Source organism: Lycium ferocissimum, chromosome 4, assembly GCF_029784015.1.
Source record: "Lycium ferocissimum isolate CSIRO_LF1 chromosome 4, AGI_CSIRO_Lferr_CH_V1, whole genome shotgun sequence".
Taxonomy (NCBI): Eukaryota; Viridiplantae; Streptophyta; class Magnoliopsida; order Solanales; family Solanaceae; genus Lycium; species Lycium ferocissimum.
Window position 1 is genome coordinate 41,662,831 of NC_081345.1, and position 20,052 is coordinate 41,682,882.

The following is a 20,052-nucleotide window of genomic DNA, read 5'->3' on the forward strand; positions in this document are numbered from 1 at the left end:
AAAAATTATTTTTGGGCGGGGTGGGGGAGGGATGGGGTGGTGGGTGGTGGTGGCGTGGGTGGGGGATTAGGAGTGGTTGGGGTTTGGTGGTTGGTGGAATGAACTTGTGAATTTGTTTTCCCTATTTTTATTAGGGAAGTCATTTTCTCTAATTTTGAGGAAAATGTTTTTCAAAAGAAAATATTTTTTAAAATTTTTGATCAAATGAACATGAGAAAATTGAAAAACATTTTCTGGAAAATGTTTTCCTTCGTACTGAACACACCCTTAGAAAAAAATGTATAAAGTTTACTTCAATATATTAAATTCCAAACAAAAAACTTGAGACATAGATTTTTGGAATTAAACTCATGTATGTTTGAAGTTGATTTTAAAGTGCCTAATAAATTTATAAACATATAACATATATTTTGGTTATGTCTTAAAAAAATAGGCTGTACTTGTATACTGCTGCCAATGTTAGCCACGTATATAGAAGAACCGAACCTTGTTCGGGTCCCTAGTTACTAGGGGCATTTAAATATAAGTAACCTTTAAGTTTTAAAATTGAGGGAAGGTGATTCAAGTTTTAATTATTGAGTAGAGGTGATGATTTTTAATTAGTGATTAAGGGATTTTGAGCTTGCCCAACAGTTTTGTTTTTGACACTTTGACCCTCAACTTTATTTTTAACACTTTGCCCTCAAGTTTTATTTTAACACTTTGTCCCTCGCCCCCACCCCCTCCTTGCCCCCACCCCTCCAGCCCGCCCCCTGCCCTTGCCCCCCACCCCCCACCAAAAAAAATGTTTTTTCAAAAAAGATTTTGAAAAGTTTTTTTTTTGTTTTTTTGCACCAACCCCACCCCTGCCCCCAGCCCCCGACCATGTCCCCTCCCTTGCACCCCACCCCCCACCAAAAAAATATTTTTTTAAAAAAAAAAAAATTAAAAGTTTTTTTTTTTTTTTTTTTGCACCACCCCCACCCCCTGCCCCCAGCCCCCGACCACGCCCCCTCCCTTGCCCCCACCCCCACCCCCACGCCCCACCAAAAAAAATATTTTTTTAAAAAAGATTTTTAAAAGTTTTTTTTTTTTTGCACAATCCCCACCCCCCCGCCCCAACCCCCCACCACGCGCCCCCCATGGCTCCTACCTCCCCCCCACCAAAAAAAAAATATTTTTTTTAAAAAGATTTTTAAAAGTTTTTTTTTTTGTTTTTTTTGCACCACCCCACCCCCCGCCCCCAACCCCCACCACGCCCTCCCTAGCCCCCACCCCCACCAAAAAAAATATTTTTTTAAAAAATATTCTTAAAAGTTTTTTTTTTGTTTTTTTTGCACCACCCACCCCCCACCCTCCCAAAAAAATTAATATTATTTTTTTAAAAAAAAATTGAAAAGTTTTTGTTTTTGGTTTTTGGCACCATCCCCCTCCCCCTCGCCCCCACCCCTACCTCCCAAAAAATTTAATTTAATTTTTTAAAAAAAGTTTTGAAAAGTTTTTTGTTTTGGTTTTTTGCACCATCCCCACCCCCTGGAAAAAAAAATTAAAAATAATTTTTTTTTCTTTGTTTTCTTACTCCACCCACCCACCCCAAAAAAAATTGTTTTAAAAAAAAGTTTTAAATTTTTTTTGTTTTTTGTTTTTTGCACCACCCCACTAAAAAAAAAAAAAACTTGAAACGAAGTTTTGAATTAGAGAGAGATACCTCCTCCATATGTTGATCCTAGCAAACCCGGAAAAAGGTGGACAAAGAGGAGGCGTGGAATCGGGGAATCATTGCGAACGAGAAAAAATAAATGCTCCTTATGCAAAACAGTTGGCACAAAAAACAACATGTCCAAACCGAAATGCTCCATAGTTGTTAATTGCACTGTGTTGTAATAATAGTTATTTGTTGGAACTTTATGACATTTTAATGTTGTTCTTTTTTAGAATGATAATTTCGTTCTTGGTGTTTGTGAACTTGGTTTATATGATATGTTGATCGTGTTTAATCACAAATGTGTGTATTCTTGTTAATAAATTGCTGAACAATTTCCAACAACTAATGATTCTGTTGCAACAGTTCTTAACTTGTTGTGTTTTATCCAATAAGTAATAGGACTTATTGCATCAACTAGTATCTTGTTGGATTTTATCCAACTGCTAAAAGATTTTCAACAAGTAAGCAATATGTTGCAACAAGCGACAGTCTTGTTGCAGCAACTAAGTTGCATTTTGGGGTTTTTCCAACAAGTGGAGTGACTTGTTTTAAACCGGGTAACTTGTTGTGTTTATCCAACAAGAGTAAGAACTTGTTCAACAACTATGTCACTTGTCGCAACAGATACTACAACATTTGCAACAGATACTACACTTGTTGCAACAATGATATTACGGCGTAGTTGCACGGATACTACTTGATTCACCCATATTTAGTGATCAACAAAGGGAAATCAATGATATTTAGTGATAAATAAAGGAAATCAACGATATGTAGTGATCAATTTATAATACTTAATCAATTTGATGGTATTTTGAGTCGTGAAAGATGATCTACTAAGTCAGTATGCACTAAATCCAATGATCATTAGAGTGAATTGATATCAACTACTTGATTCACCCATATTTAGTGATAAACAAATGAAATCAATGATATTTAGTGATTAATATATAATACTTAATCAATTTGATGGTATTTTGAGTCGAAAAAGACGATCTACTAAGTCAAGTATGCACGCGTGAACTACTTGATTCACCCATAGTTAATGATAAACAAAGGAAATCAACGATATTTAGTGATCGTTGTATATACTTAATCAAATTGATGTATTTTGAGTCGTGAAATATGATATACTAAGTCAAAGATGCACTAAATCGAGTTATCATTAGAGTGAATTGATATGAACTACTTAATTCACACATATTTAGTGATAAACAAAGGAAATCAACGATATCTAATGATCAATGTATAATACTTAATCAATTTGATGTATTTTGAGTCAGGAAAGATGATCTACTAAGTCAGTATGCACTAAATCGAGTGATCATTAGAGTAATTTGATGCAAACTACTTGATTCACCCATATTTAGTGTTAAACAAAGGAAATAAATGGTATTTAGTGATGAATATTTATATCTACTAATATCCTTAATGGATTAGATAGTAATTTCATGTAATTTCATGGATTAGATGGGCAATTCTAAGTGTATTCTTCCTAAATCGAGTGATCATTAGAGTGTTTTGATGTGAAGTACTTAATTCAACCATATTTAGTGATAAACAAATGAATTCAATGTTATTCAAAAGTATAAACAAAGCGAGTTCAATGTGTGATCAATATCGTGAATATGTTGCAACAATAAAAGAGTTGTTGCAACATATGAGATACCTGCTGCAACATATGAGTAAGTTGTTGCAACATATGAGATATTTCTTTGTAACATATAAGTAAGTTGTTGCAACATATGAGATATTTGTCGCAACATATAAGTAAGTTGTTGCAACATATGAGATAATTGCTTTGCAACATATGAGTAAGTTGTTGCAACATACGAGATATCTCACGCAACATATAAGTAAGTTGTCGCAATAATTCAAATATTGTTGCAACAACTAAGCAACTTGCTTAAACATCTGATCCATCTGTTAAACAGATTAATAACTTGTTGCAACTTCTTCAACAAGTGTATGATTGTTGCAACAATTAACTCATATGTTGCGACAAATTTTTCAGTTTTTGCAATAATTTAAGCCATTGTTTGATTTTTTACAACAAGGTGAATAATTTGTTGCAACAACTAATTAACTTGTTTAAAAAGATTAGTAACTTGTTGAAACAGATTAGTAACTTGTTGAAACAGATTAGTAACTTGTTAAAACAAATTAGTAACTTATTGCAACTTCTTCAACAACTACATGCATCTATTGCAATAATTAGTAAGCAAAATAAATAAGTTCATAAACAGAAATTGTTCAACAGCCACCTTGGTTGCAAATACCACAACTAATCAAAATAAATAATTTCATAAACATCATTCACAAATAACATTAAGGACAAAAAAAAAACACAGAAATTGTTCAACAACAACCTTGGCTCCAAATACCACAACTTAAGTAATAATTTGTTCAGCAACTGCCTTCTAAGGTGGAGCAGATTTCCTTGATCTACTCCATCTCCTTTATTTCCATCATTAGTTACTTCATCTTCTAGTTCTTCTTCACTTTCTTCATTTGTATCTACTGCTTCTTTGCTCTGTTCTTCATCTCTTTCTAAGGATTGATTGTCGGTTGGTCGTTCAATTTGACTATATCTTTCCTCAACATTTGCTGATTCATAAATAAATTGTCTACTTGTTGCAACACGTGTAGAAATTATTGCAACAACTACAAATCTGTTGGATATCTTCTACAAACAAAACCAAATAACTGAAGCTATGTCCAATAGATTTGTAGTTGTTGCAACAGATTGTCTACTTGTTGCAACAGGTGTAGATTTTGTTGCAATAACTACAAATCTGTTAGATATCTTCTACGAACAGAACCAAATAACTGAAGCTATGTCCAATAGATTTGTAGTTGTTGTAATAGATTGTCTACTTGTTGCAACAAGTGTAGCGCTTGTTCCAACAACTACAAATCTGTAGGATATCTTCTACAAAAAAAACTAAATAACTGAAGCTATGTCCAACAGATTTGTAGTTGTTGCAACAGATTGTCTACTTGTTACAACAAGTGTAGAACTTGTTGCAACAACTACAAATCTGTTAGATTTTTTTTTTACAAACAGAAGCAAATAACTGAAGCTATGTCCAACAGATTAGTGAGTCGTTGCAACAGATTGTCTACTTGTTGCAAAAAGTGTAGAACTTGTTGCAATAACTACAAATCTGTTGGTTATCTTCTACAAATAGAATCAGATAAATACCAGGACAAGAATAAAAAAACTATCTGTTGGATATATTTCCCTAAACCCTGAACCATACCAGACAACAACAGAAAAACCATCTATTCACTACAAACTTTTCCTAAACCCAAAAAAAAATAAAAAATTCAAAACTTCCTTTCAAGATTTGTTTTGGAGGGGGATGGGGTGGAGGGAGCAAAAAACCAAAAATAAAAACTTTCCAATACTTTTCTTTAAAACAATTTTTTTTTTTTTGGGGTGGGTGGGGGAAGTAAGAAACCAAAACAAAAAAAAAAAAATCAAAACTTCATTTTGTTGTGGGTGGGGGAAGTAAGAAACAAAAAAAAAATTCAAAACTTCTTTTCAAGAAAAAAATATTTTTTTTTGGGGGGGGTGGGGGGGGGGAGGGGGTTGGTGGTGCAAAAAAATAAAAAAAATTCAATACTTCTATTTTTAAAACAATTTTTTTTTTTGGAAGGGTGAGGGGTGCAAAAAAATAAAAAGAAAAACTTTTCGGAGGGAGGGATGGGAGGAGTGGGGATCAGTAAAAAAAAAATCAAATTTTTTTTGGGGATGGGGTGTGTGGGTGTGGGGGGGGGGGGGGTTGCTAGTGAAAAAGCAAATAAAATAACAAAACTTTAAAAAAAAAAAATCAAAACTAAAAAAAAAAAAATTTGGGGGTGGGGAGGGGAGGGGTGATTGCATGGCCGAGGGTTGGGAGGAGAAGGGGGGAGGGTGAAAAAATAAATAAAGAAATTAAAAAAAATTTAAAACAAAAATTTAAAAATAAAAAAAAAAGGGCTGGGGGGTGTGGGGGTGGAGGAGGAGGAGGGGGTGCTGTGAAAAAGCAAATAAAAAATATCAAAACTTTTCTTTAAAAAAAAAAAATTTGGTGGGGGGAGGGGGGCGGCGAGGGTGGGGCTGCAGAGGGGTGGGAGGAGGAGAAGGGGGGCTGGGTTTTTTTTTTTGGATTAAGTCGGGATCTTTTTGTATTTTATAAAAGATTAAAAAGTTTGAAAAAAATATATTTTGGACCCAATCTTCTTAATCCAAATTTAATTGGGTTTTGATTTGATGTGATCCCCACAAGTGCCTATACTAATTTCACAACTAGGTCACCTTTAGTTAAATCTTCCTAGTTACTGCTCCTTCCAAAACCCTACCCCCTAACTTGTAAACCCTGCAGCTCTTTCCCATCAAACAAAGATGGGGAAGCAAAGCAAGAGTAAGCAATTACTTACTACTCTATTCTATTAATGTTGATTAAAATTTTCTTTTGATTTTTTGTTTTCATTATTTATGGGTTGTTGCAGAGAGTAAGAGCAAAAGGGTAACACTGAAGCAGAAGCACAAGATTATAAAGAAGGTAAAAGAACATCATAAGAAAAAGGCTAAGGAGGCCAAGAAGCTGGGGTTTAACAAAAAGACTAAGGTTGAGAAGGATCCAGGAATACCCAATGATTGGCCTTTAAAGGAACAAGAGCTTAAGGCTCTTGAAGCTCGTCGTGCTCGTGCTCTCGAGGAACTGGAACAGAAGAAAGCTGCCCAAAAGGATAGGGTAATTAAGTTCTTTTTTTTTTTCCAGTAATGTGGTTCTTTTTGTGTTCCAAATGGAGTAGAATGTATATTGAGGATTGATACATATTTGTGAAAAAACTAGTTTAGTTATATTCCATGTTTGATTGTTTTCATGTGATGCTTGCTGATGTGTTGGCTTCAATTGAAATATTGAATCTATGTTGGGTGTGTTCAGTATAGAGGAAAACAGAAATGTTCCCAATTTCCCATATTCCGATGGTCAAAAATTTTGGAAAACATTTTTCTCTAGGAAAACAAGTTCCTTAAAAATGTGGAAAATGAGTTCCCTTCCACACTGATTGTGTCCCACCAACCCTCCAACACACCTCATCTTTTTCCCAACCCCACTCCATAGCCCCCGTCCCCACCACCCCCACGCACCTACCTCCCCCCTCACCTCCCATAGTTTTGCTTGGAAAACGTTTTCAATAGAAAGCATTTTGCTTCGTTCCGAATACACCCGTTATGGAAATCATACCAGGATTATATAATTCACTAGTGCTCACAGGTTATCTGGCAAGAATAAATTGATTTAAGGATGTTTAATCCATTGGAACACTATCCTTGGAGTGGGTTAGAGACCAAACCCAACTTATAGTTGGAAAAAGTTGTCTCTTTTATTGGATAGGTTCTCTTGCCTGTTACAGTTCTGTTGTTCAACTGCTTTTTTCCTCGTGGTATTTGGGCAGTTGTTTAACTACCATAACATTGGTTTCCAGGCTAAGAGAAGAAAGCTAGGGCTGGTCGAGGATGATGACATGAATGAACTTGCAGACATGGCTTCGGGAGAACAGAATTTTATAGAGGACAGGGGAAACAATGATTCAACTACTTTTGTTAAAATCCGCGGTATGTCGAACCTTTCTTTTCTTTGTTTTTTTGTCATGGGTTGGTTGTGGGAGGAAGTGCTAGTGGTTTTGCTTCCTTCTCTCTATTACTCCCTTTGGTCTTTTACACTTGCTTATCCATGCAGATAACTCGGAAAGGGCTTTCTACAAGGAGTTAGTCAAAGTTATTGAAGCTTCTGATGTCATTTTAGAAGTGCTTGATGCTCGAGATCCTCTTGGTACACGCTGTCTTGACATGGAAAAGATGGTGTTGAGAGCAGGACCTGAAAAACATCTTGTGTTGCTCCTCAATAAAATTGGTATCTCCTTTCTCATTTTATTTATAGCATTGTCCTGTATCTACTTGGAACTTTCATTTTATGGTGAAACCAATCATAGTTAGCTTCTTTCATTTTCTAATACCCACGTATCTGTGCTATTCTAAGTAAAAGGTTATCAGTTGAAGTTCTTGTTTGACCTGAATGAGTCACGGTGACTTATAGAAGCACAAAAGAAGTGGAATTGTTTTTTCGATGATAAAGTATATTTGTGGATAAGTCTGTATATATTTTTATCTCCCCTTCAAACATCCAAACTGCTAATTTATACACCATCTAATATGAAAGTTTGACGTGTTACTTTTTAGATGTTCATAGGGACACCATTATTTATTTTTTGACTTTGTATTCAGATCTTGTTCCTCGGGAAGCCGCAGAAAAGTGGCTGAAGTATCTGCGAGAGGAATTACCAACAGTTTCTTTCAAGTGTAGCACCCAAGAACAAAAGTCAAACCTGGGCTGGAAGTCTTCCTCAAAGTCTGGAAAGACCACAAACCTTTTGCAGACAAGTGATTGCCTTGGAGCTGAGAATCTGATAAAATTGCTCAAGAATTATTCACGAAGTCATGAGGTACTTCTAGGATCAATTTCTTTATTGGGTTCTCACCTATTTATCTTGCTGCTCAGTTCTGGAATAAGCATTTGAACTTCAACTGCTATGTTTCATGCACAAACTGTCTTCTCATGCTTCAAATTTGGCTACATGCGCAAACTCAGCCACATTGATTCTAATCTGGCTTTCAGTGTCAATCAAGTTCACTGTTCAATTCTACTCTATTCCTGATGCTGCAGGCCCCATCCAAATGTGGAATTAAGACCAGCTAGGCAAAGCTTACATTGGTGGGATTCATAGGTGTTGTTAAACTTGCATTAAGTTGGGGTTTGCATTAACTTGTATGTCGATGTAGGAATAAGTATGAGATGTAGAGAACCGTAATTTGTTTTAAAAGACAGCTGTAGCAGCATTGGAATGAATTGGCCGCGAATAGGGAAAAAGGGATATTGAGGATCATATAGTTGACCCAACTTGGGAAAAAAGGGATTGATTCATTGTCAATATCTACTAGTTGACATCCATGCTCCGTGCTTCCAGTAGATAAAGCCGGTCAGAATTTAAAATCCAAATAAACTCTTCAACCGTCTCTCCAATTGAAGATCATTCAGTTGATGATTGATTTTTCAGGTTGCTATCTCACATGCAGTTTCATAGCTTTTCAACACCACTTCTTATTCTGGACTTGAAGAGTCCAATTCACCCCTGAATTTTTGTATCGAAAAAAGATGCTGCACCTGTAGATGGACATAGTTAGTTACCGCCATCTAATAGCTGTCTTAATTCTTTCCAATGCTACGTTGAGTTATTTTCCCCATAATAGGGGTGGCATTCTTTTTTCCATAAATTTCTTTGCTTCCTGGGTGTCTGGGGAAAAAGGACAGGAGAAAATAACATAAGGAAATCTAGCCTACTTCATAGGACTTTGGTGCATGGGCAAGGAATTAACCTACCTGTCTTTGATCAATGTTGATTTCATTTTGTTGCATTGTTTGCTTTCATTATTCTGGTGGCACGCTAATGCTAAGTTACTTGTTGCAGATCAAAAAATCAATTACTGTCGGTGTCATTGGTCTGCCAAATGTTGGTAAAAGTAGCCTGATTAATAGCTTGAAGAGATCTCACGTAGTCAATGTTGGTGCTACACCTGGATTAACAAGATCCATGCAAGAAGTCCATTTAGATAAGAATGTTAAGTTGTTGGACTGCCCTGGGATTGTGATGCTTAGGTCATCATCAGAGAATGATGCAGCTATTGCTCTTCGAAATTGCAAGAGGATAGAGAAGTTAGATGACCCAGTTGGTCCTGGTAACTAGATTTGGTTTAGCATCTTTTGCATTACTTTTATGTCTACTCTCTCCGTCCCAATTTAGTTCGGATTTCGAGAGTCAAACGAGTTTTTCTTTGACTGTGATCTTTTCATATGCCTTTTAAATATTTTGAATTGTTAATTATTGTGATTTATAGTACTTTTTACGTAGTTTTCCAATATGTAAATTTTATTTTAAAAACTTAAAAGATTTTTTATTTGAATTCACGGTCAAAATTAAGAAGTTTGACTCTCGAAATCTGAACTATGACACATAAATTGGGACGGAGAGAGTATTGCAATGGTAGATTGCTGTGGCTGACTGTGCTTGTACTGTTGGCTGTGCAGTAAAGGAGATACTCAAATTGTGTCCGGCCACGGTGTTAGTAACTATATACAAGGTTCCTAGCTTTGATTCAGTGGATGACTTCCTTCAGAAAGTTGCTACTGTTAGGGGTAGGCTAAAAAAGGGTGGAATTGTTGATGTTGATGCTGCTGCAAGGATTGTTCTGCATGACTGGAATGAGGGTATGCGTGATAACTGTTAATTTGCGTGATAACTGTTAGTTTTCCTCCAGGAAAATTTGATTTTGAAAAAGGCAGTATTTCTATGCACATGCTAGTAGTTTGATATCTGTTAAACACATTTCAGGGAAAATACCATACTACACTATGCCCCCGTCTAGAAATGAGGGGGAGCATTCAGTGGTAAAGATAGTTTCAGAACTTGGGAAAGAATTCAATGTCGATGAAGTCTATGGAAGTGAATCCTCAATTATTGGAAGCCTCAAATCGTTCGATGATTTTCACACAGTTGAAGTTGCGTCAAATCGCCCTGTTAATTTTGACGAGACCATGGTAGAGGTAAGTTTCCTTTTAGACTTTCTTTTCTGAAAAGACATTTTTCTTAACGTTCTGTGGACTGGTTCACTTGCTAAGCAAATCGAAATGTTTCCACCAGTGCTCATTACATACAAATAGTCCTGAATGTACAAATGAGATTGATCATGAATGAATACATCAGAAAGTAGCATAATTAGAGTTTGCGGAACTTCTTTTCATCGATAATTTTTTATTTTGATAACTGTGGTGTCCGGGCCATCTTGCGCGCACCTCGATTAATTCCACGGGATACCTTCCATCTCCCACCAGCAATAGGTACGGGGTAACTCTGTCCACCAAGGCTAGGATAGATAGGAAGAAATCACCTAGTGTTTTTTTGTCTCTGCTGGAATTTGAACCTGAGACCCCGTCATTGACCACTAGGCCACGCCGTTGGGTGCTTCATCGATAATTATCTTGCAGGTTTCTGTTTTTTAAGAACTTGGCTCTGAGTTAAAAACTTATTTCTTTCTTTGAAAAGTTTTTCAGCATAAGAGCACCTAAAAAAGAAAGAAAGAAAAATAAAACAGAGCAGGAGCTCTTGAGCCCAAGTTTATCAGATGTCAGCTTCCTTGCATTGTTATGCTCTAACTCACCCAGGTCTGAACAAGTTGTTGCATCTATCAACGAAGTGTTCTTTTTAACTGCAGGACAATTTGGAGCAACCGGTGACTCAGAGTAATAATGCGATGGATAACCTCGTTAATGATGACAAAGATGAGGTAATGGATGCAGGAGAAGATGATGCAGGCCGGACAAGTGGCAAGAATGCTAGTAGCAGACAAAATGAGAAGTTATATACTGAGGAAGGCATGCTAAATACCAAACTTAGAAAAGCTGAAAAGAAAAGGAGGAAGAAAGACAAAACCTCTACTAACAGTGATATGATGGATGGTGATTATGACTTTAAGGTAGATTATTTAAAGAAGGAATCCATCATGGATGATGCTGAGGATGATGTAATAACTGATGAAAGCAAGAAAAACAGATTTGAGCTACCATCTGGGGTTGAGTTGGATAATGAATGAAGATATAGGAGTATGTCACAACGAATTGTCTCTTTTGATGGCGGATAGTCACCATCCCTTGAAGTAATTAAAGGGCGTAAAGATGCAGATTTGACCCGCACTCTCTTTCTTTTACTTTAAATAGAGAGAGTGGTGGCACTTGTACTAGTGAAGCACGCATGCTTGCATCCGTGGCGCGGAAGCTGGCCCGAGCCTCCACCGTGTTATCTAGAAGGGAATTCTCTTTTTTGATTGGATCTCATCGTTGAGACTTGAAGTATTCATTTGTGTTGTAAAAAAATTGATTAAATTTCCCTTTCAACTACACTAAATCAAGGCAATTTTATTTTCAGGGAAGTTCTCTTGTATATATGTATCTTGTTTTTGCTGCTAAGCAGAGTTTGTCACTTGAGAAATCTATAAAGGGAAAAGGATTCATGAAACTCTATATATACTTGATAGTTGCAGAAGAGAACAGTTAGCTTCTCTATAAAGACAATGGTACTTTCGACATTCAATACTTCTATTTATCTTCAGAGCAGTTTCAGATACTAAGTATGAAATTCAAGACATGTTTTGAATTCATAATTGGTTTGCATAAACATCGGATGCGACGAAGTTTGTACTAATTTTTAATGGGTGATATTAGAGATCTATTTAAAATATTTTACGGGACAGCATAGAAGATTATTACTATAGATAAAGCTCTTTTCTTGTACATTGTTTATAACTACTTAAATACAAGTTCTATTTTATTATTTTTTCCCCCTATTTTGACACTGTTTAGTACCATCCGACATTGGATCTCACGATGAAAGATATGTTCTGGACCAGCTATTACAGGTAGGCACAAACTAGTTAGGCCATCGTTATCACATATCAAACATTCATCAAAACAGTTCATTTAATATTTTTGATTGCTTAGAAATGAAGTAATTTGTTGGTTCTGGCAGTTAGTTGGGATCCAATCAGCTGGTACTTCAATTCCATTTCGGTTGCACCTGTTAGTATAATATCAATTTCCCACTTTTTGTCTAATCCACATGAAACTACTGAAAATTCATTACTAATCCTATTTTAGCGACAAATTAGAAAAAATGGTTAGCTACGAGATATTTAGCGACATATTAACGATGAAGTTCGTAGTTAGTTGACAAGAAACTCATTCAAGATATGGACTTCAATTTTCAGTCTCAATTCAAACAACCATTTCAAAATTTACATATTTAGAAATTCAACCGAACCATAATAACATATTCAAACTTTTGATACTATGACTAGACCATTTTTCAGAGAGTTGACATTGGCTTTGTTGACCGAATCAGCAGCGAAATGAAACCATTTTCATGAAGTCCTAATAAGTAGCTAACAATTTCCTAATAGGCTATGACGTAGTCATAAATATATCTTGGGTTAAATTGACACTAAAACAACAAAAGAAAGAATGTCAAAGGGATTAAAAAAATTACTTAAAGACGTGTTGTGTGTATGTATAAGATATACTGTACGTTTAATATTACACACTCGTATAACTTTCAAAGTCAACTAATTAATACTTGGGGAAAAAAGTTTGAGCTCTTCAAACTTGCAAATTCTTTGTAGTTTGTGCCCATCCACTCTGAAATGAAAACGAGTACTCCCTCCGGATAAAAAAAAGAGTCCACTTATCCTTTTTTTCTTAAATCAAAAAAAGAGTTTACTTAGCAAATCAAAAAAGAATTAATCTTGTTTTTTCATATTTGTCCCTATTAAGTGTTGTATGACCAAATCCCAATGACTATTTAATTAGGGTTAACTTAGTCAAATTACCTATTTTTGTCTAAGAGTTAATATTTTCTTAAAGGGTGTGCAAATGGCTAAGCGGACTCTTTTTTTGATCCGGAGGGAGTATTAAAAAAGAAATGAAAAAAGGAACTCAAATTTATTACAAAGGTTTTGTGGTTTTGGGATAGTAAATAATGGCGTAAACCAAAAACTAGAGAAAAGTTAATAAGAAAATAGTGTTTTCAAAGACGATTGCTTCAAGATCAATGGGGTAGTCAGGGTGTAAAAAGTCTTTCAAATTTAAGTAGATATGTTTTCTGTTTGACTGAAAATAAAGCACGCGGTAAATCGTATTTGCAAATGCGATTTACAGATCTCATTTATTTGCTCAAGAAGCACTTTTTTTCTTCAAAAGTATTTTTTTTATTAGATTTAAGGTGTGTGGCCAAAACAAAAAAGTGTTACTGAGGAGCAGCAGAAGCAGAAAGTTATTTTTTTTCAAGACAAAAATATTCATACCATAAATACATATTTACCAAGCATATCCCTCATTAATTCATTAATTTCTAATTATACATATTCACGTATAGCAACTCATTTTGATTCTTAATAAGATCTTTTTTGTTTTAATTACATAGTAGTGGGTAGAGGAAGGAAAAATGGGGGAGGGAATTACAATGTGGGGATTCGAACCCTCACCAACAAGGTGAAAGTTCTGGTAGCCAACCAACTGAGCTGCTAGATTCCTATTTAGATCTCAACACATTAAATGTTTCAAATAAAATTACAGTTACTTAATATTCTTTGTTACAATTACGAAGTTGTATTTATATATATTTTGAATTTTATACTACAGATATAATTCATTTCTTGTCCAAAACAAATAGGCGTTTATTTTTCTTTTGATCTTCAAGCAGACTTATTACTCTTTTTGTACCTATTAAAGAATGACAATGTTAATTTGCTTTGATATTAAAAATTTTAATATGTATTTTTAAATTTTAATCAAATAAAAGTAAAACTTAATTAAAATCTTTCGTAATAGATTTTTAAAACAATTTCTCTATAAAATAATCTTAATAGTAAACGTTCATTGATACTTGTCATTTTTCGTAATAACACTAAAAATACTTTTTTTAAAAGATAGCCAAACACAATCTGCTTATCAAAAGCACTTTTTAAATAAATTAGCCAAATACAAACCGCTTCTCCCCAGATGTACTTTTTTGAAAAACATTTCTTAAAAATAAAAATAAAAATCTCAAAATAAGCAGTTTTTCGCCACTTGCCAAACAAGCTCTAAATAAATGCAAAACACGCAATAACATGCAGAATTACATTGTAAGTAGGGGTTTGACCGCAGTAATGGAGTATATTTCTCGTCATCTTCCATTTTCAACTATGAAAATAATTCAGAGGGATATCCTACTTCTTAAATCCATTGCTATATTTATTCTTAATATTTTCCATTGTCTCATAGTTGTAACAAAATCAAAAAGAAGAAGAAAATGACAAAGAGAACAGAAAGTCTTTGTGAAATTTTTCTAGCAATGGAAAAAAAGAATGAAACGAAGGAGAGATCATAAACAAATCAGCTGAACTTTGTGATTTATTCGTAATAGACGACTTTTTTTCAAAACAACCAAATAGTTTGAACTTAATTCACTTCTCTCCGTTATTTCATTGTATATTTATGTCAAAGTCAAAATCAATTGGCTTTTAACAACTATGATTACTGTATGTACATATACGTAACTTATGAATTTAGGTATTTCCGTTTCACATTGTGCAGATAAGTAAAAACCAGGGAAAGGTGCCGTACGTTATTTCCGATGGAAACACAAGGTTAGTTTAACAACTACGCCCACAAAGCACAAGAGCCCCTTAATTATTACTACTATTAAATCTTAATTTTGATCCTTCTAATATTTGATAAAATAAATTTTAACCTTCAACAGATCAAAATATATATGTGGTTTATTTATTTTTATATTTGAACTATTTTTCAGAATCATCTTACCTTCAAAAATGAAGTAATAACACAAACTTATCAGAACAAATAAGTAATTAAGTAGTGAAACAATTGTAAATTTGTGAATATTCACTTGCAAAAAGATCAACGGCACACATTTAAATTATAAAAATTTAAATGTGCTAAGTCAAATAATATAATATTAAATTTAAAATTCAGATGTTCAAAAATTATTCGACAAATAGTACTCCCTTTGTTTCAATTTAAGTCTTACTTTTGTAGGGATCGAAATAACAGGGCTTCCTGCAGAAGCTACTAATTGCAAATTTGAACGACGATAAGCCAGAGGACAAGGAAAGGTATACTAAAGACGCATAATACTTTAATATTATTTGGTCAATTGACCTACATAAAAAACAAATATAAAAGAAAGCATAAAAACTTATGAGAGAAAAATCTCTCCCTAAACAAGACTCTTTAGAAACTACATTGTGAATGTTTTTTTTCTTTTTTTTTATTCTATTGTATAGAAAGATTCTTGATATATAGAGGTGCAAAATCTTTTTCAAAAAAAATGGCCAAATATGAAAGAAAATTATATTTCGCTGGAAAAAAGTAAAGTAATTATGGTTATCTTTGACTTTCTTCGAGAAAAGTAAAACTCGATATGGTAAGAAAAGCGGAATGACACTAACAACTCTTTCTTTTGTAACTTTATATATTTAGTAAGTTTTTATATATTTAGTAAGTTTAAGATCTAATTTAAAACACTATATATATTTTTTTTTATTTAAGAACACAAGATACAAAAGTCTCTCTTTAGTTTTTAAACTTCGTGCCTAATCAAACTAAGACATTCAAATCGGGACAGAGAAAATATTGTATAAACTGACAATTCTTCTCATGTCAACATGTTAAAGTATAATCTTGATTAAAGTTTAAATCTCGATAACCAAAAAATATCATATAATTTAAAGGGCAAAAGTGTAAATATACTTTTCAATTTTGCAATTTAAAGCAGATATAACTCCTGTTAAAAAAATAGTGTGTGTATATACCCTTGTAACGGCAGGGTATATTTTCACCTTTTCCGTAATTTGAATGTGAGTAAGTACCTTTTTATAAACACAGCTGGACAATTTCTGGCGTGTATGTATGTGTATATCGGTGCTCTTCTCAAAATCAAAAAATCAAATCCATCGTCCCCGCATACCCACGCCTCTCTCTGCTTTCGCACACCTCCAGATAAATAGACCCCGCATATACTTTTTCCGTGTTTCCTCTGGAAATATCTAGGGTTTTTGTTGCTTCTCGAGTAAAAAATGGGGCAACAATCGTTGATCTACAGCTTTGTTGCGCGAGGAACAGTTATTCTCGCTGAGTATACTGAATTCACTGGAAATTTCACAAGTATTGCATCGCAGTGCCTACAGAAACTTCCTGCTTCAAATAACAAGTTTACTTATAACTGTGATGGACATACTTTTAACTACCTCGTTGATGACGGCTTCAGTGAGTTTTTTTTTTTTCTTTTTTTCTCCTCTCTCTCTCTCTCTCTCTCTCTCTCTCTCTCTGTTTGTTGTGATCTGTGAGTAGACTGTTTTTGTTCTGATCCGTTACGTATGATTATATGATTTTTTTGATCTAATTCCAGTTCAAATTTTACGATCAGTTACATTTTCATTTGAATCACTAACTGCTTTCCACGCGTGCGTTTGTTTTGTTATTCTGTTTCTGTATCTCGGCTCTTCTATATATAATGTTGACTGTGTTAGATCTTAGTCAAATACTGATAAGTGATAGGTTTTGTGGCGTTGAGTTCGAATTGAAGCAGAATTTTGGTTATAATCTCTTTCATTTGTGAACTAATATGAGAATGTTGTTTTTTAATTAGAGGATAAGTGGACTGGTTTTTCTCTGATCCGCTATTCGTGATTATCTGTTTGTTTGATCTGAAAATGCTTCTAGTTCAAATTTAACGATTAGTTCTATTTTCGTTTGAATTACTACTACTTTCCGTGTGTGTGTGTGTGTTTGTTGTTCTCTGTCGAGTCTACTGTATCATGTTGACTCTGTTAGATCTTAGTCAAATACTGAGAAGTGATCGATTTTTTGGTGTTGTGCTCGAATTGAAGCGGAATTCTGGTTTAGATCTCGTTCATTTTGTTTATTACTGCAAAAACTGATAAGTCATCAATTTTCTGGTGCTGAGTTCGATTTGAAGCGGAATTTTGGTTTAGATCCCTTTCCTTTTGTGACCTATTTAATCAGGATATGAGAAGTTTGTTTAGTCGGAAAATTAGAGGATAAGGAATTGTATCAAAGATCCTCTAATCATCCGCTGTGCCTGTGTTTGCTTGAATCACTTTTTTGTAATTTGGTCAGTTTGGTGTTCTTTATTACAATCTGCAGATATTTGCCGTTTCTTCGTTTGCTTAGCAGCGCAGGTGACAATGCTGTCAATGCATCTCTGATTCATTATGTTGATATCTAATGCTTGGCTTTCTACATTGTCTTAAGATAGATACTTAATTTTAATTTTAAGATTACCTTTTTTAGTTACCTTCGACTTTGAGAAGGCACCCAGGCTTGATTGCTTGTCTAATTTGTGCTCTTCCTGCAAGTAAATCACAAAATTAGACAAAAATGCAAATCCTGCATAAGCCACCTAAGTTTAGCATGTCGGATCACCAACTTTTATGGAGGCTAAATAGTATGTATTTCAAAATAGTATATACAATCTGGGGTTTTTCTCTTTTCAGAATTTGAAAGGATATGAAAAATAAGTCTATTCTGACAGTATCAGTGTTCACTTGTTGCATCTGGAAGAATTTTGAGCTATCTGATATGATGTTGGATATGCATATTATTGAGATAATAATATAAGGAGAAAACGCTTTGTAAAGTATTTATTTTCTTAGGATATTGGTGTGCATTTACCTCTGTACTTAGAATCATCACTGCTATCTGACAATCTGATATGAATGCGCCATTGTCATGCTGTTGTTTGTTTTTGGCATTTGTAACACTAATGGGTTTTATTTTCTACAACCAGCATACTGTGTTGTAGCTGTGGATACTGTTGGTAGACAGGTCCCAATTGCATTTCTGGAGAGAGTTAAGGATGATTTTACCAAGAAATATGGTGGAGGCAAAGCTGCTACAGCTGTTGCTAACAGCTTGAACAAGGAGTTTGGGTATTTTTGCTTTTCCCTTTTAACTCTCTACTTCTCTCCTTTAGTATGAACACTGATATCCCAAGACCATGATTATTACTACAGGCCCAAAATGAAGGAGCAGATGCAGTACTGTGTTGATCATCCAGAGGAAATCAGCAAGCTTGCAAAGGTGAAGGCCCAGGTTTCAGAAGTTAAAGGTGTGATGATGGAAAACATTGAGAAGGTAGAGCATATTCCCTCTGTATTTCACTTTTGTTTTAGAAGACTTGATGTCGTGATGTGGGATTAGAAAGCATTGAGAGTTTAAGAAACTGTATTGCAGTTTGTTAATGAGAATTGTGGCCTTGCAGGTCCTGGATCGCGGGGAGAAAATTGAACTTTTGGTGGATAAAACTGAGAATCTTCGCTCACAGGTTTGAATGCTGTGGAATTCTGTCTTTTGGTGGATAAAACTGTTCAATTTCCTGATTCTAAAAAAATTGTAGCACATCCCGATTGCCTGCTAGTTTTAGCAAGTTGGAAGTGGTGTAGAAATATCCAGTCCTTTACTGAATTTGATGTGGTAATGATACATCTGCACTTCGTCAGGTGGTATCTTTTGATATACACTGTTGAACAACAATTTGCGATCATTGTTCAACATTTTTATTTTTTTGCTAATGATCACTTTGTCTAAACTGTTGTGAAATCCGTAGGTCATATTCAAATGCTACGATCTTCTTCTTAAATTGTAGTAGCAGACTGTAGGATTATGAATTAAGTTGCTCCTGCGGTTGGAATTTGGAACCCCTGCATTGGTGCATCATCACACCTTAAGTTGTATCCTTTTCCCCTTTTCGTCATATGACTCGTATCTGCTTTGTGTTATTGCTTACTCGTTTATTTTCATTTGAACAAGAATTATAGGGGTTTCTGAAAGTGTATTATATTGCAGGCACAAGATTTCAGGACAACAGGAACAAAAGTGAGGAGGAAGATGTGGTTGCAGAACATGAAGATAAAGCTTATAGTCCTCGGCATCATTGTTGCCTTGATTCTGGTCATAATTCTTTCAATATGTCATGGCTTCAAATGTCACTAATTGGGATCCTTTTTTTTTTTTTTTTTTTTTTTTTTTTTTAAATCATGCTGGTTATTGAACTAAAATTCTTAATATTTCTAGCAGTAGAATGCCAGTTCCTTGTAATTCTATTTTTTTTTTTCGTTTTTTTGTTTTTTTTGGGATGATACATTTTGCTCTATGCTGTGGTGGTGTGATGAACAGTGCCTATATAGCTTGTCATGATGCTGAGAACTGACTATACTGCAAAAGCTTATCCTTGGGAGCTCATTAGGTCATGCCATTCTTCACGTGAATTAAACTTTGCGAGATTCAGAAATTGAAGGTCCCAGTGGAAATAGTACATATTTTGCATCTTTTGTCCTCGCTTGAAGTGCTCTGTTTTCTGCCTGCCATTTACTAGACAATATCAATCAAGTAGTATGTATTTGTGGTGCAACATTTGGGATTTTTCGAAAAGTATACCCCAACTTGCAATGCCCATAATGCATCCTTTTTCGGTGGGGAGGCTGTTTCTTGTTTTGTATTTTTTTTGAATGCTTAAACTTTCTTTTTCAAATATAGAGGAATTTGGACATCTTTATGCTTAAACTGTCTTTTTCAAAAATATAGAGGAATTTGGACTTCTTTTATTGACCTCTTGTTTCTTGTTAATGGTTATCTTAATATTAGGTGCAGTTTTGGGTTAAGCTCCGTACGTTAGTGAAAACAAGT

General features: G+C 34.6%; 2 protein-coding genes across 3 annotated transcripts; both read left to right on the forward strand.

The window, feature by feature from the left end:
• The first annotated feature begins 6,049 nt into the window (after positions 1-6,049).
• LOC132053010 (guanine nucleotide-binding protein-like NSN1) lies at positions 6,050-11,720 on the forward strand. Of its 2 annotated transcripts, none has more exons than XM_059444781.1 (9): positions 6,050-6,093; positions 6,182-6,426; positions 7,166-7,295; positions 7,420-7,593; positions 7,965-8,182; positions 9,206-9,473; positions 9,823-10,002; positions 10,127-10,338; positions 11,007-11,720. In XM_059444781.1, the coding sequence occupies exons 1-9, from the start codon at positions 6,075-6,077 to the stop codon at positions 11,382-11,384; spliced, it is 1,824 nt and encodes a 607-aa protein (XP_059300764.1). In that variant the 5' UTR covers positions 6,050-6,074; the 3' UTR covers positions 11,385-11,720. The 2 variants fall into 2 exon arrangements, with proteins under 2 accessions (XP_059300764.1, XP_059300765.1); XM_059444782.1 differs by having other exon boundaries at positions 6,050-6,087.
• Positions 11,721-16,220: 4,500 nt separating this feature from the next.
• Positions 16,221-19,703, forward strand: LOC132053013 (vesicle-associated membrane protein 721). The gene is made up of 5 exons (XM_059444783.1): positions 16,221-16,611; positions 18,155-18,296; positions 18,381-18,501; positions 18,629-18,691; positions 19,213-19,703. Exons 1-5 carry the CDS (start codon positions 16,422-16,424, stop codon positions 19,357-19,359), a joined length of 663 nt encoding a protein of 220 aa, XP_059300766.1. The 5' UTR covers positions 16,221-16,421; the 3' UTR covers positions 19,360-19,703.
• The last annotated feature ends 349 nt before the right edge of the window (positions 19,704-20,052 follow it).